Source organism: Camelus ferus, chromosome 35 (genome assembly GCF_009834535.1).
Source record: "Camelus ferus isolate YT-003-E chromosome 35, BCGSAC_Cfer_1.0, whole genome shotgun sequence".
Lineage (NCBI taxonomy): Eukaryota > Metazoa > Chordata > Mammalia > Artiodactyla > Camelidae > Camelus > Camelus ferus.
The window spans coordinates 19,516,634-19,530,598 of NC_045730.1; the positions used below are offsets into that span (position 1 = coordinate 19,516,634).

Below are 13,965 nucleotides of genomic sequence, written 5' to 3' on the forward strand. Positions count from 1 at the left end.
GGAGACAACCTAAATGTCCATCGACAGATGACTTGATAAAGGAGTTGTGGTATATTTATACAATGGAATACTGCTCAGCCATAAAAAAGAATAAAATAAAGCCATTTGCAGCAACATGGATGGACCTGGAGATGATCATGTTAAGTGAAGTAAGTCAGAAAGAGAAAGACAAATACCATGTATCACTCATATGTGGAATCTATAAAAAAAAAAAGACAAACTTATTTATAAAACAGAGACTCACATAGAAAACAAACTTATGGTTATAAGGTGGGGGAGCAATAAATTGGGAGTTTGAGATTTGCAGATACTAACTACTGTATATAAAATAGATAAACAAATTTATATTGTGCAGTACAGGGAACTGTATTTAATATTCTGTAGTACCTTATGGTGAAAAAGAATATGAAAATGAATATATCTATGTTCGTGTATGACTGAAGCATTGTGCTGTACACCAGAAATTGACACAATGTTGTAAACTGAGTATACTTCAATTAAAAATATGTATATATACACATAATTAAAAAAATGCTTTTACGTATGATTAAAAAGCCAATCATTGCTAGAATTTAGAAGAGATTTTTAGTTTTCTCCAGCTAGACCTGCATGACCACTGAGGAAGAATCGAAAAACAAGCCTGAACACTTCTTGTACAGATTAATAAAACAATCAGACTCAGATGAACAGAACCATTAGACTAAAGTGAAATTACGTGAGTGAGACTGGCAACTCATATCTGACTCTTAACTCTTCACCCTGCGCACGTCATACTTGACATGCAAAGAGCACGCAGTACACGAGGAGACAAAGCACACATGAGCATGGCAGACTAGTCACCCTTCTGTCAAGACAGAAGGCCACCGAGTCAGACTCAACCCAACACTTTGCTGAGTACGTTTTAAGAAAGTCATTACATTTCAAAAAACATTTCCTCTTTATTTAAACATAAAACACATTTACAGCATGCAGGTTAACTTAAAATTATATGGTGTCTTCCCAAACCAGTTGTCTGTGAATGTATCTTCAAGCACTGAAAAGAAACCAACATATTCCACAGGCAGACTCAGACCCTTTCCCATCACCTCATGTCAAATTGAGAGTTATGCGCAGTAGTTCTCTTAAATTAGGCAAATAATTTAATTGATCACCATGAATAAATATTACTTTTATTTCACTGAGTTTCTCTTCTGAACCATTTATCCATACCATTTAGAGGAACATTAATATATTCAGTCAAAAAAAAAAAAAAAAAAGGACACTGCAAACTGAAATAAGTGTCAACGTTCCAGATGATCAGAAATTTTCATTTATAAGAGTAAATGCTGTGTTTAATGACCTACCATAGCAAAAGTAGTTTAAGGAAAACAAATTTATGGAATTCTTTGTACATTTTGTGAAAGTTTGAAATTAAAGATAGAAAAGAACCATTGAGATATTTAAAAAACCCTAACATGTGTATTCTGGGCCACATGCTTGTTACAATCTGCAGTTACACAGCACCGATACCCGTGGTAAATCTCAGAAGAATGAAACTGTCACATTCAGACGAGAAAACATTTCTGATTCACTTAAGGGTATTGCCAAAGAAGAAAGCTTTCATTTGAAAACAAAATATAAATATCTGTGTGAATGCAGCCAAATACTTCTCCATTTAGAAAACTATCATCAGAAACAGGCGGTAGCACTTTTTAGTTAACTGCGTTATTCCAATCTTCCCGCACAACACAGTTTCAGCTCAATTTCTGGAGTGTTTCTTTTGATCAATCCTAAAAACAATATGATCATTTTAAAGGTTACAGACTAACAGCAAGGATTTTTGACTGTTAAAAAAATAAATAAGTTTATCTTTTAAATCAAAATTATTATAAAAGTGGAAATTACAATAGATAAGGAAATAGAAAAATAAGCCAATTATGATCCGAGTCTTCTGACTATGGCTCCAAATTTAATACAAACATCTGTATATAAAACTTTTTCAAAAAAGTTAATTCTGCCACTCATATCCTAACACAGCACTTTCCAACTTTCTCTGCTGAGTAACTTTAAATCCCTATTCTCTGCAAACTTCTCTGACATGGTTGCAGTTACCCCCCGCCCCCTAGTTGATGAAACAAATATTGAAATCTTTCCTTATTACTTTCATAGCTTCTAAAATAAACTGTTGACTTAGTTTAATCATCTGAGGAAGAAGTGGCAAAAACAGGTACACTTAACTACAAAATTATGGGCTACCGCCAAGTAAGTAATTTGAGGATTATTAGTGACTTGCAAACAATTTACTATTTCTAGACTAAATAAGAAATAAATTATAGTGTATGACTTAGTGTAGCAGGTTAAAAACACCTCATGGATTTCAGAACAAAATTTACCTATGTATTTATAGATTCACCATGTGTCTGTCCTGTCCTTCCAACATTTTTTCTCAAGTTCCATAGGCTATAAATTTAGACCAACCAATATAGTACCAACAATATAAAACTGTTTAATCCTATAACATCTTAGTTCATTTCACTATATTAAGGTGACAAATTAATATCCATCCAGTCATATCTTAATTAGCAGGCTGATCAGAACGAAGCAGGGTGATCTCACGCCATCAAACTATGTGGATTACAGCACTGGGAAGAAGAGAAATAAATTTCTTTTCCAAAGTCTTTCTTAAACAAAAGCAAGAAATTTGCTTTTGATTCTGTAAAATATTTCTATTCAAGACAATTCAGCAACAGGAATTTCATGAGATAATTAAGTAGCCTTGCTCACTTTTAAATGTCTAGTTAGGCAGTTTTGAACTTTTCAGTGCTCAAAGGGTAGTTTTCAGAAGCAAACTCAGAGATGATACAGATAATTTTAACTGTGAAATCATTTCAAGGGATCTGAAAGTACAGTACTGACCTGGTACAATTTGTTGGGATATAGTGTTAAGTGGTAAAATTTAAGACATTTAATCTAAGTGTTCCATTTTCCCCCAAATAAGGAAGATATTATTTTAATAAGAAAAGAAAAACAAGGAGTAAGTAGCAGCTAGGTAACTTAAACTGAGATTAAAAAATAAACACACAAAAAACCAAGTACAAAAAGCACAGTCCTATGTGGTACAGTCAGCTTGGCACAGTGAGGACTAAATTTAAGACATGAAGGACAAACTGTGTAATAAATAGGGCCACAGTTGTAAACTGTCGTTCTCCCTCCTAAGATGCCAAAAGTGCACTCTAGTTGTGTCGGGAAGCAGCAGAGCTTACAAGAAGAGTGGGTAGGAGACAGCTGCACAGGCCAGGTGCCATTTACACACTAAGGAGAAGTTCTATTCTCTAGTTCCCAGGGGTAGAGGCTACAGCCACTGAGTGACTGTGCGATCGTATGTCTTCATACTTCAATTACTTTCAACACCTGAAGACAGAAGAGAGCACAGAGAGAAAATATTTTTATTTATATAAAACCTGTATTTGAGATAATCATGAAAAGAATGAAATAAAATATACGTTAGTTTAAAAACATTTAGCCAACAGCTTCGACCACTTTCCCCCACATCAAAAAGACGGCAACACTAAATGATTTCTTTCCCTTTTATTTGCCTCCTAACAGAGCTGTGTAAGGACAGTGCGACACTGAAAGGAGGTCAGCCCTGCACTTGTGTTTTCTCCCCAAGAGCTGAGTGAGCTATGAATGATGTGCCTTTAAAAAAGAAAAAAAAGGTAATAAAACAGAAGCCTAGTAGACAGTCTGTGACATTAAGCCAAGGCCCGCTAACTAGCAATGTGACTTACATGACAGCTGTGAAAGACAAAAGGGGGTGGGAGGGGTCAGCAAGAGGCCCATGTGGTCGGGAAAGTGACAGTAAAATAAACCACCCCAGCAGCCGCTACCTGGAGGCATCCGTGTTCAGTGGCCCCTGACCTGCGCGTGTGGAGAACCCCAGCCTGCCCAAAGCACTGCGCGAGGCGCGAGAGCCAGCCATGCAGAACTGGGCACTAAGAGTACCGGTGCTATAAACACACTGCCGTCTCTCCCCCAGAATAAACCCAGTGTTTTGAAATGTTTTTCTTAATAATTAAAAAATAACTTAATAATCTCTACAAGGCATTTACCTTTCCAACAGCGTATCACAAAGACCATACACCCCGCAAGGATGGCTTACGACTGATGGAAGACTTTAGAAAGGAACAACCACCGCCCTTTGGCCCAGCAGGGAAATACAGCTGGCCGCGATGAGCCGGTCACAGCTGCTTCTGGGCCTGGGCGCCCAGCTCGGCTAGGCTAGCTGGCTCCCTCGTGTGCCGAGCTGCCGTCACTGCACTGGGGTCGGCTTCCCCGTTCAATCTAAAACCTAGTGATGGTCTGCAAATGAGACAGTCCGAGCCCACGTGTGCACTTCAATGTGAGGACAGTATCCAAAAAGGACAAACTTTTACCTCTGTCTATATTTACGCTTCGAAAATCCTCTTGCCTACCTCCACTTCCAGAAAAGGCGGCCTGTATCTACTCCACACCCACCCTGTACTACGCACATCTTAACTTGTATGATTCTCAAGAGTGACTTTCCTTTCATTAATAAATGGGCTCAACAAGTCATTAATCCAAAGGGGGAAAAACAGAGGCCCTCTCTTAACTGGCAGGAACACTATCTATTGTCGTGTCTGCTGACATGATACACGTTATCCACTATGTAGTCTTGTAAAAATGTTTACACTGAATCCAATAAATGCTTTCAATAAGCAGGCAATAGAGGAACAAGGCAACTACACACAGAGACAACCACACATGCCCTGAGGTGGCTGCGCTCAAGGTAACTGGCCTAGTCTAGGCAGCAAGTCAGTGTCATTTAAAAAGGGGGGGCAGCGTGTGTTATTCTAGATTAGAAGAGACTTAAGGGGAATAACCTGATGTAAACAGTGGTCCTGGATTATTCCCTGGTTTAGACAAACCAGCTTAAAAAATTTAAAAGCAAATAAACAACTAGAGAAATCTGAATATGGATTGGTATTCTATAGTATTAAAAATGTTTTGTCAGGTGTGATGTTATTGTGGTCACAGAAAAATGTTTTGTTTTAGAGACATATTAAATAGATCATGAACCCATAATTATTTTTTCCGTTAAGAATTTTAAAAGTCAAAACGAGAAAGAAATTAACTGTTAAAAGGTAACTTTTTCAAGTTCATAAAAGTAGAAAAATCAGGATCCAAACTTAGATGGGACTCTGATGTTCATACTCGCTTCACTGTATCACTCTCTCCTAAATCCTCTATTGTATGAACAAAAAAAACACATTAAATTTTTGGAAATGTGACTCCTCCAGAATATTGCTGAATTTTCTGCTAAAATTGAGAGCCAACATTATGCAAAATGTCAAAATAAAAACAAGATTAAAATAAAGTAACTTTAGCATTTGTCAGTAACAAAAACAGTTAACTATCCTACAATTATCTAGTTTCCAAACCCCCTACACATCTGGTACCTCTCCTAAAGAATTAAATCTGAGTTCCTGCCATCTAATAAAACAGTAGGAATATTAGGCAGCTATAATCAATCACGTTGTAGAAGAGAATGTTCAGAATATACTGCCAAAATAAAAAAGCAAGATACAAAGTAGCATATTTATTAGAACAGCCAGTATGCTAGTAATATATTATTAGAGTATTTATCAACAGTTTAAACTTTTTACTTAAAAGTTTAAATGTGTAAAGAAAGCTCCAGAAAGATGTACACAACATATTGGGCAGTATTGCTGGATGGTGTTTATCCTCCACCTTGTGTTAATGCTTTATCTCCCCACAGAAAACAGATATCAATTACCTGTGTTTAGAAACAAACAAGAAAGAAGTCATAAATCAGAAAAATACTCACAATAGGTAAATGGGAAAGGACATAGAAATAACTTGTAAAAAATATAGAGACGGGCCAATAAATATATGAAAAAATTCAGATTCACTAATAAATCAATGAGATGCTGATTGTGGCCTACTAAACTAGGATCTTCACAACTATTAATACCCAAGACTGGCAAACATGCAACAAAACGGACAGTGTCCTCAGCTAAGACACCATCTGGCGCAGTCTTCCTGGAGAGCAGTGTTAGTGTGTGTCAAGAGCCTTAAAAATGTTCACACTTTGTCATTCCACTTCTGAGAATCTTCTGGAAATAATCTAAAAGTGAGGAGGTATAAAAAAGATGTTTCATACTTCGAATTTCATACATGGAAATTTCAATCTTGGAAAATTTCAAGCATAGAAAAATTAACATAATTAAATGTCCAGGAAAAGAGAAGAGTTATAAACCACGGTATATCCACTAGACAGAATACTAAGAGCTTTTAAAATGATCCCATGTTAGATTAAAAACATGAAGAATACAAATCTGCAAATATATATAGTCTGATCTAAACTATGAAAAAACTAGAAGAAATCATGCCAAATTACTTTATAATCCCATACATTTAAAAGAAATCATGATACTAACATGAGAATCCAAAAACGTGTCTAACAACCTGAACGTTTCCATGGACAGCCCTGATCCAAAAGCCAGAGGGAGACCACGAACCTGGGGGTGATGAGCGAGGCTCACACCTGTTTGCCCCCGCCACCTCGCACGGCCACTGGCTGGCTGTTCTGAACAAACGCGCCTCCTCCTCGAATTGCACTTGGATGGGTTGGGGAAGCTGCTGGATGCTGCCCAGGACGAATGGGTTTAGCTGACAGGAAAAACAGAAACTGACTTAGAATCAATCTTAACATGTGACTGCAATGACTTTTTAGGTCGCATCTCTTTATTTACAACAAATTCCCACGTGTTTTGTTTTTCTCTGCCTGTTTCTCAGGGAATTCCTCTTTCTTTTCAGTTACATCCCTTCCTCCAGGACTGTACGATCTTTAGCCTCCTAAAGCCTTGCTCCTGTATCAGCGCACACAGGGAAACAAAACACTGTGGATGACATTTCCCTTGCAAGCCTCACTCTGCCACTGCTGCATGCAGTTGCTCCCCTCCCTGACCACTCTTGTTTGCTTGCCTAGTTCTGACTTTTCTTGTCCTGCTAAGGTGGCTAGTCCGCCATTTGCACTTCGCTCCCAGCAACGTCACTCTTTGGGAAAACAGAACATACAAATACCACATGACAACACACAATGAACCAATCAGATTATGTTCTCAAGTAAACACAAACGCCCAAGCCAAAACAAAGCACGGTCTAGAGGGCTGCTGTGTTCTACTCACCGATCTGTGCAGAGTGCACTCGTCTGGCCATATTCTTTGACCTGACCGCTTCCTTGATGCGGTCGACCTCCTGCTGGTAGCGTTTGCGGTCTCGAGACGCGTTTTCTTTGGCTTCTTTCAGCGCTGACTCCAAAGCTTTCACCCTCTCGGCCGTCGCTCTGAGTCGCTTTTCCAGCTTCGGCAGCTCGCAGCGGAGATCTGCATTGTCACGTACCAGCTGAAGGTACACAGAGAAAACGAGGATTCCAGCTTTAAAGGCGATTTGAAAAATACATGAACGTTTTCTAATTTCTTTTGAGAAAAAAAGTAAAACCAGATTTTATATTAAAGATTTCCCATTTAGCTGATTTAGTTTAGGCAGCAACATGCAAAGAATACATATATCCATACATCTCACACACTCAATTTTGGGGGCTCGGGGAAACTGTTCTTTCCCCCTGCGGGGCAACAGGGCTATAACGCAGTGCTGTGTCTCTTAAGACCTACAAGTAATCACAAACTGAGTGAGTCCCTTCATGAGTGGTGAAAGCAAGAAAGGCTACAATCCCCTCACCCTTCCTCTAGTGCAGACATCAGGTTTACAGTAACAAAGATCTACAACAATTAAGTACGCTAAGAAGCTTTAAAAATAAGTAATTAAATCATATCAAGCTATAATAGAAAATAAGCAAAAAACACCACAGTAAGCATCACTTCTTAAAAAACATGAACTGCTTCATTAATTTGTTATTTCACATTCTGTGGCACTAAATGTAAGAAGATGGAAAGTGTATTTTAACTGCAAATACTTGTCTGCAGACCAGAATTTTAAAATTACTATGAATAAATTAAGAAAACAGACGGACCTAAAACCCTACGAAGAATATAGAAATAACATGTTTTCATTGGCCTCTTGATAAAGGGCTGTTAGAAATACTAACTCCCCCAAAACTGCCAGTGGTTTACTCACATAATTCTGGACAAAACAACAGGACGGCTCAGGACAGGACAACCCTCAGGACTCTGAAGACTGAAACACTTGCTGCTTCTCAGCTTTTTATTCTTACAGTGCTGCAGCGAACACAGAACATGCCCTTCATTACCTGCTTGTGCACTTTAGTGAGTTGTTCAAGATTATTTTCAAGAAAGGAGATTTTTTGCTTCTGAGCAGCGCTGCCTCCTGTGTCATCAGCATCGACCTCGGCGCTCTAGAGAAGACGGATAAATGCTGTGAGAACGCAGTGAGAGCATGTAAAGGATCTAAGTTTAACTACACAAAAACTGTTACGACAACGTGCAGTCACGTCACCCATGAACATGACCACCAGACACAGCAGGCACCGCTCACAGCACCCCCCACCCCCGGTGTCACCTCATTACCTTCTTAACCCGGGTGGCCAGGTCCTGAACAAAGAGCTTCCGCAGGTTGTGTAAAGTCTGCAGTTCCTTTGCCTTGAATTAAGAAAGCAGTATTTTTGGAATTCAGTCTTCAAAAGCAGCACAACCTAAAGGAAGAGCCCGTTAAACACCCCCAGCCCACCTCCCCCGACGCGTTCTCACCACGGTCTCTTCCAGGCCCTTCAGGTCCTGTCTTGCTTGCTCGCGTCTGTCCTGCATGACCCTGGCCAGGGGCGAACACACAAACACGCTTTCAGCTCTGACTCCAGAAATCCCAGTTTATTTCTCACGGATACTGAATCAAGTATTTTTATCTGAAAGGATCAATTCTTAGCTTCAAATAAATGAAAGATGCTTATTTTTAAAAAAGTTTACCCATGTTGTGTCTTTCTAAGAAACTTCTATATGCCTTACCGTATTTTAAATCTATAGTTTATGAGAAAAGACCTCCCCTAACACAGCAATGAAGAGATGAAGTAAAATGTGGCAAAATTCAAGGAACAAGCAGTGGTTCTTTTCACGCATTATCACACAGCATACTGATCCTTATCCAAAATAATTCTGAGTAACTGAGAATCACAGATTACAAATTATTAAAGGCTGAAACATTTTATGTATTTTTAAGTTAACATTATTCTAAATAAAGTTATGGCTGAGATTCAGTAGAATCTCTATAAAACCAATTCTGAGCTAGTCCTGATGGTGTGACTGTCAAATTGTTCATTTACACACATTCTCTAATGGATTTAAGACATGTGAAAGTTATAGTCATGGGTTTTCTACCTGCTCAGATTCTAAAACACTGTGTGTTGACTAAACTCTTGATAAATTAGAAAAAGTAAGTGGTGAAAACATCTGTTCAAAACGCAAGGCTAAAACAATAATGTTCTTTTATGCAAGATCAAATCTAACAAAAATTCAGTTTTTTGCAGCAGATCCTGAAGTCTTCTAAATTACTAAATGACACATTTCAGGCTTACTTTTATGATGGATCTTAAAGTAATGTGAATCTTGGTCATTGGTGAAATATAAATCCTTCTTTTCACAAAAGTGCAAGAAGGCCCTGTAAGTCTTTAGGTATCAATCAAACTCACTTAGAGGGTTTAAGAAAAACATCCTTGAGCTTATCTAGTGAAAAATGTATCCCCTGGACATATCCGAGAGCAACGTCGGTAATTTTCTAATTTAGTTTTTATTTTTAAGCATGAACTACAACATCTACTCACGTCAGCTCGTGCAGCTTTCTGCTCTTTTCCTGATCTGTAGCTTTCAACTTCTCATGCTCTACTCGCAGACGCTCCTGCTCTAACATCATTTTCTGGTTTTGGCTGACAAAAAAAAAAAAAAAAAAAAAAAAAACAAAAAAACCACGTAATACCTGCATCATCATTTTCTGAATGTTGTCATAAAAAATTTTCCAGCTCTTAAATTCTATACTCTCACCACTGAAACACACAGGCCTCCTGTGTGAGGCTGTCCCCTGCGGGGCAGAAAGGAGGAGGAACTGGCTACTTTCAGCCACACAGTCCTCCTCATACTCTGTTTTTCACACCATAACTTTATTCTTCTGTGTCTTTCATCTCCTTGAAGTCTCGTCCCTAAACCCACTTGGTTTACCAGTGAGTTCATGTCCCAAATTTTTGGTTACTCTCCTCTGGTTCCTACTCAAGTCATGATTTGGCAGCAGACCTCAAATTTCTATCGATGCTATATGCTATGTGCATACGGTTGTGGAAATAGGATAAATATGTCCTAGAAAAACCAGTAAACCAAGTCCTCTTAAAAAAAAAAAAAAAAAAAAAGCCCAACTTCTAAAACCCACAATTTCCAACGAAGTTTTCCTGAGTTTGGACTATTGTTTAAAAGGAAGCTAAGGAAATGATTTGGAGGAGACAGTGGTGTCTACCTGCAGTAATGGCTGAAGTTGGGAATTTTTTTCTTTTTTACCAAATATTTATATCAAAAGACCTAAGAAAAATTTCAAAAATCTCCCCATGGAACTTAGAAGTTACACTCATAAATGAAAAGCTTCTGCATTTTCAAGTCAAAAATTATAGTTTTAAAAAAGTTATAGTTTCAAAGAAAAATTCAGGTTTCTAACAAGGATACCCCCGCCCATCAGTAACCTGCTACCTCCTCCCATCTAACTAGTCAACCCCTCCAAGTCAGCCCCCACCGCCTCAGAGAAAAAGCACACTTACTCTTGAAGATCAGTGATGAGTTTTTCTTTTGCCTCAACTTCATCTCTCAAACTACTGATCTGTTTTTGATGAGTTTCTCTGTGGCTTTGGATCTGCTGTTCAACAGCTTGCTAAAATCATTGGGGGAAAAGGAAATTGTCAGTTAATCAAGATCACCAATGATGAATTAAAGCCATCAGAATCCAATGTTACTTCAAACTTGCCTTAACTTCATTTGCAGTCTGAACTTTATTTAAGTGCTCCTTTTCCATTTCGTGCACCTTCTCTGTTTGGGCAGGGAGAGAAAACAGGAGAGAGGAAATAAGCCTCGGAGTTCTTGACAAACTAAGGCAAATGTGTTTTAGGCTAGCAGGCTCCCTAACAGCACTTGATTAAGTTGTCCAAACGCCACAGCAAATCTTGCTAAGCTCAAGACACACTGACTAGTAACCTCAGTTGCACCCTTTGTGTTGATATTACGGTTTCCTTTATTTTCTTTGGCTAATCCTGGAACAGACGGGTTACCGCATGGTAAGGAAATAAGAGAAGTTTCTAAGTTTCCTAAGTTGGGACACACACATGCACAACTTCATAACTTTGTGGATAATTCCCAGGTTGGCCACTTCCACACTCAAACACAGTATCAAAAGTTTCAAAGCCACATGAAAATGTATTATCTGTTCACTGTTTCCAGTTACCTGCATTCCTATGTTCTCTATCAGCGTGAACACGTTTACTACGACAATGCTAAGGTAAAACTTCATGGCACAGATAAAACTCATCAATAACGGGAAACAGGTACCTTGCGCGCGAAGCTGCACCAGCTCTTCACTCAGGGAATCAACAGACTCCTCCAGCTGTCTTTTCTTTTGCTCCACATTCTGAAGGTATTCAGTCAATGATTTGATCTTGGCTTCATGCTTTTGAGAAAAATAGACTGATGTGAAGTGGGAATAAAGTCTCACACACACATTTTGTTGTTCAGAATATTTGAAAGCAAGCAACTTTAAACCGATACAGCTAAATATATAGTACATTTATAGAAAAAGATGTATGTAAACCTAAAATGTTCCGGGGCAAGATTCACAATGATAAAGAATTTAACCAACGAAATGGTCATCTGTGCAGTTTTAACACTTAATGAAATAAAGCGCTGAAGGCTGACATATGAGACAACGTGCTGTTACCTCCGACTAACCTTGCCCTCCTCTCCCCTCCTCTAAGCCCTGCCTCGGTGAACGGTCTCACCCAGGTGGCTGCCAAGGCCCCAGAACCGGACACCGGCCCTGCCGGTCTGTCTGCCCTGCAATTCTTCTAGATCCTTCAACAGTCAACCCAGTCACAGCTTTCTGGTAAATTCTTATCCACATTACCAATACAACCCAGTAAAATCATTCATGGTCTTACACTGCTGATAGAGTAGGAAAAATTAACTGAATCCACCTTTTAATTTTGTTACTCAAAATAACCTATGGAAGGTCATTTTTCTTAAAACTTTTACCACAAATAAAATTCAGACACAACAGTGCAAAACATGAAAGAAGTGTGTTCTGTAACACGTACCTGAGAGATTCGCAGCTGGCAGGCTGCCAACTCCTTCTCGTTTTCTTCCATCTTTTTGTTGCTCTCGGTCTGCGTGCTCTCCAGCTGCCTGCAGCGCTTCACCATCGTCTTCACCTCGGACTTCATCTTGCTGATGTACAGCCTTGCTACAGTGAACTCCTCGTCGATCATGCCGGTCCCCTCGGGCTGCTGGGGGAAAGGCAGGAACAAAAATTAAAGAGGGAAATGTCTACTTTGTGTTTACCCCATCGGACTCTAAAAGCTTAAACAAAACTAGGTATATTTAATCTTACTCAACATTTGTAGGATTTTTTCTTTTATTTAATATTATTTTTAGTAAAGGGTGAGGAAAGCAGGGCTTCATTTTCTGCCTTTCTTACTTCCTACAACTTAATGTTGATACAAACCTGTAAGGAAGAAGAAAAGAATGCAAACATAAAAACAAAACTAATGAACTCTGCCTCTTCCAATTTTTGGATTTCCTTTTCATAGTCAATTCTTCAGTGAGAACTACTTCTTCAGTAAATTCATTGTTAATCATGTATTAAGTCCAGTTTAAAATTTAACAAATAAGATGTTTAGGTGGCAGGGGAAGGATGGCTTTAAAGGTCACCAAGGAGGACTGTGGTCGGTGTACATTCCTTAGTAACTGTCATGGATTTCATTACAAAATTCCAGTACAGTATTCAGTGTCAAAATTAAGGAGCTTGAGAAGGAAGAAATAAAATTGTCTTTATTTGCAGATGACATGGCTGTTTAAAGAAAACCTCCTGGAACTAATAAGCTATTACAGTAACAATGCAGGATACAAGATTAACTTATACAAGAGCCAATCACTTTCTTATATATCAGCAATGAACAAGGGACTCTGAAATTAAAAACCTCTCTTTTTGGTGTCATTTACATCAGCACTAAAATGAAAAAAGAAATACGCAGGTCTAAGTGTAACCCAGTATGTGTAAGATCCAGATGACAAAAGAAATCAAAGAACTAAATAAATGACAGTCCGTATTCATGGACAGAAGACTCAATGTTAAGATGTCAGTCCTTCCCAACTCGATCTGTAATCTTAATCAAAACCCCTTTAACTTATTTCCTTGAATAGCCAACATAATACTGAAGAACAAAGTTGGAGGGCTGACACTATCTAACTTCAAGACTTACTATAAAAGCTACAGTAATCAAGATGCTGTGGTATTGGCAAAAGAACAAATAGGTCACCGGAAAAGAACAGAAAGCACAGAAAGCCTAGGAAAAGACATACACAAATATAGTCAAGTAATCTCTGACAAAGGAGCAAAGGGAATTCAACGAAAAAAAGGACAGCCTTTTCAATAAACTATGCTGGAGAAACTAGTAATCCATGTGTAAATACCTTTCAGAAAAATTAACTCCAAATTTATCAAAGAACTAACCGTAAATAAAAAACTAAAAAACTTTTAGGAGAAAATCTAGGTCACCTTGGGTTTGGAGACGAGTTTTTAGATATAGCACCAAAACCACAATCCTTGAAAGAAAAAATTGGTAAGCTAGACTTCATTAAAATTAAAAGCTTCTGCTCTGCAAAAGACACTTTTTAAGGAATGAAAAGATAAGCCAGACTGGGAGAAACATCTGATAAAGGACTATTATCCAAA

The 13,965-nt window shown here is 38.3% G+C and overlaps 1 protein-coding gene across 5 annotated transcripts in view; it reads right to left on the minus strand.

The window, feature by feature from the left end:
- Nucleotides 1–918: 918 nt before the first annotated feature.
- The window catches only part of KIF5B (kinesin family member 5B), a 39,054-nt gene continuing 26,007 nt past the window's right edge, over nt 919–13,965 (minus strand). For 3 of the 5 annotated variants that reach the window (XM_032474002.1, XM_032474006.1, XM_032474005.1), the window contains 11 exons: nt 12,329–12,517; nt 11,568–11,685; nt 10,990–11,051; nt 10,787–10,896; nt 9,812–9,913; nt 8,748–8,808; nt 8,568–8,639; nt 8,291–8,395; nt 7,209–7,425; nt 6,540–6,690; nt 919–3,390 (listed from right to left, as the gene is read on the minus strand). In XM_032474002.1, coding sequence (XP_032329893.1) covers nt 6,560–6,690; nt 7,209–7,425; nt 8,291–8,395; nt 8,568–8,639; nt 8,748–8,808; nt 9,812–9,913; nt 10,787–10,896; nt 10,990–11,051; nt 11,568–11,685; nt 12,329–12,517 — 1,167 coding nt within the window. In that variant the 3' untranslated portion in view covers nt 919–3,390; nt 6,540–6,559. The other 2 variants (XM_032474004.1, XM_032474003.1) reach the window with 2 other exon arrangements.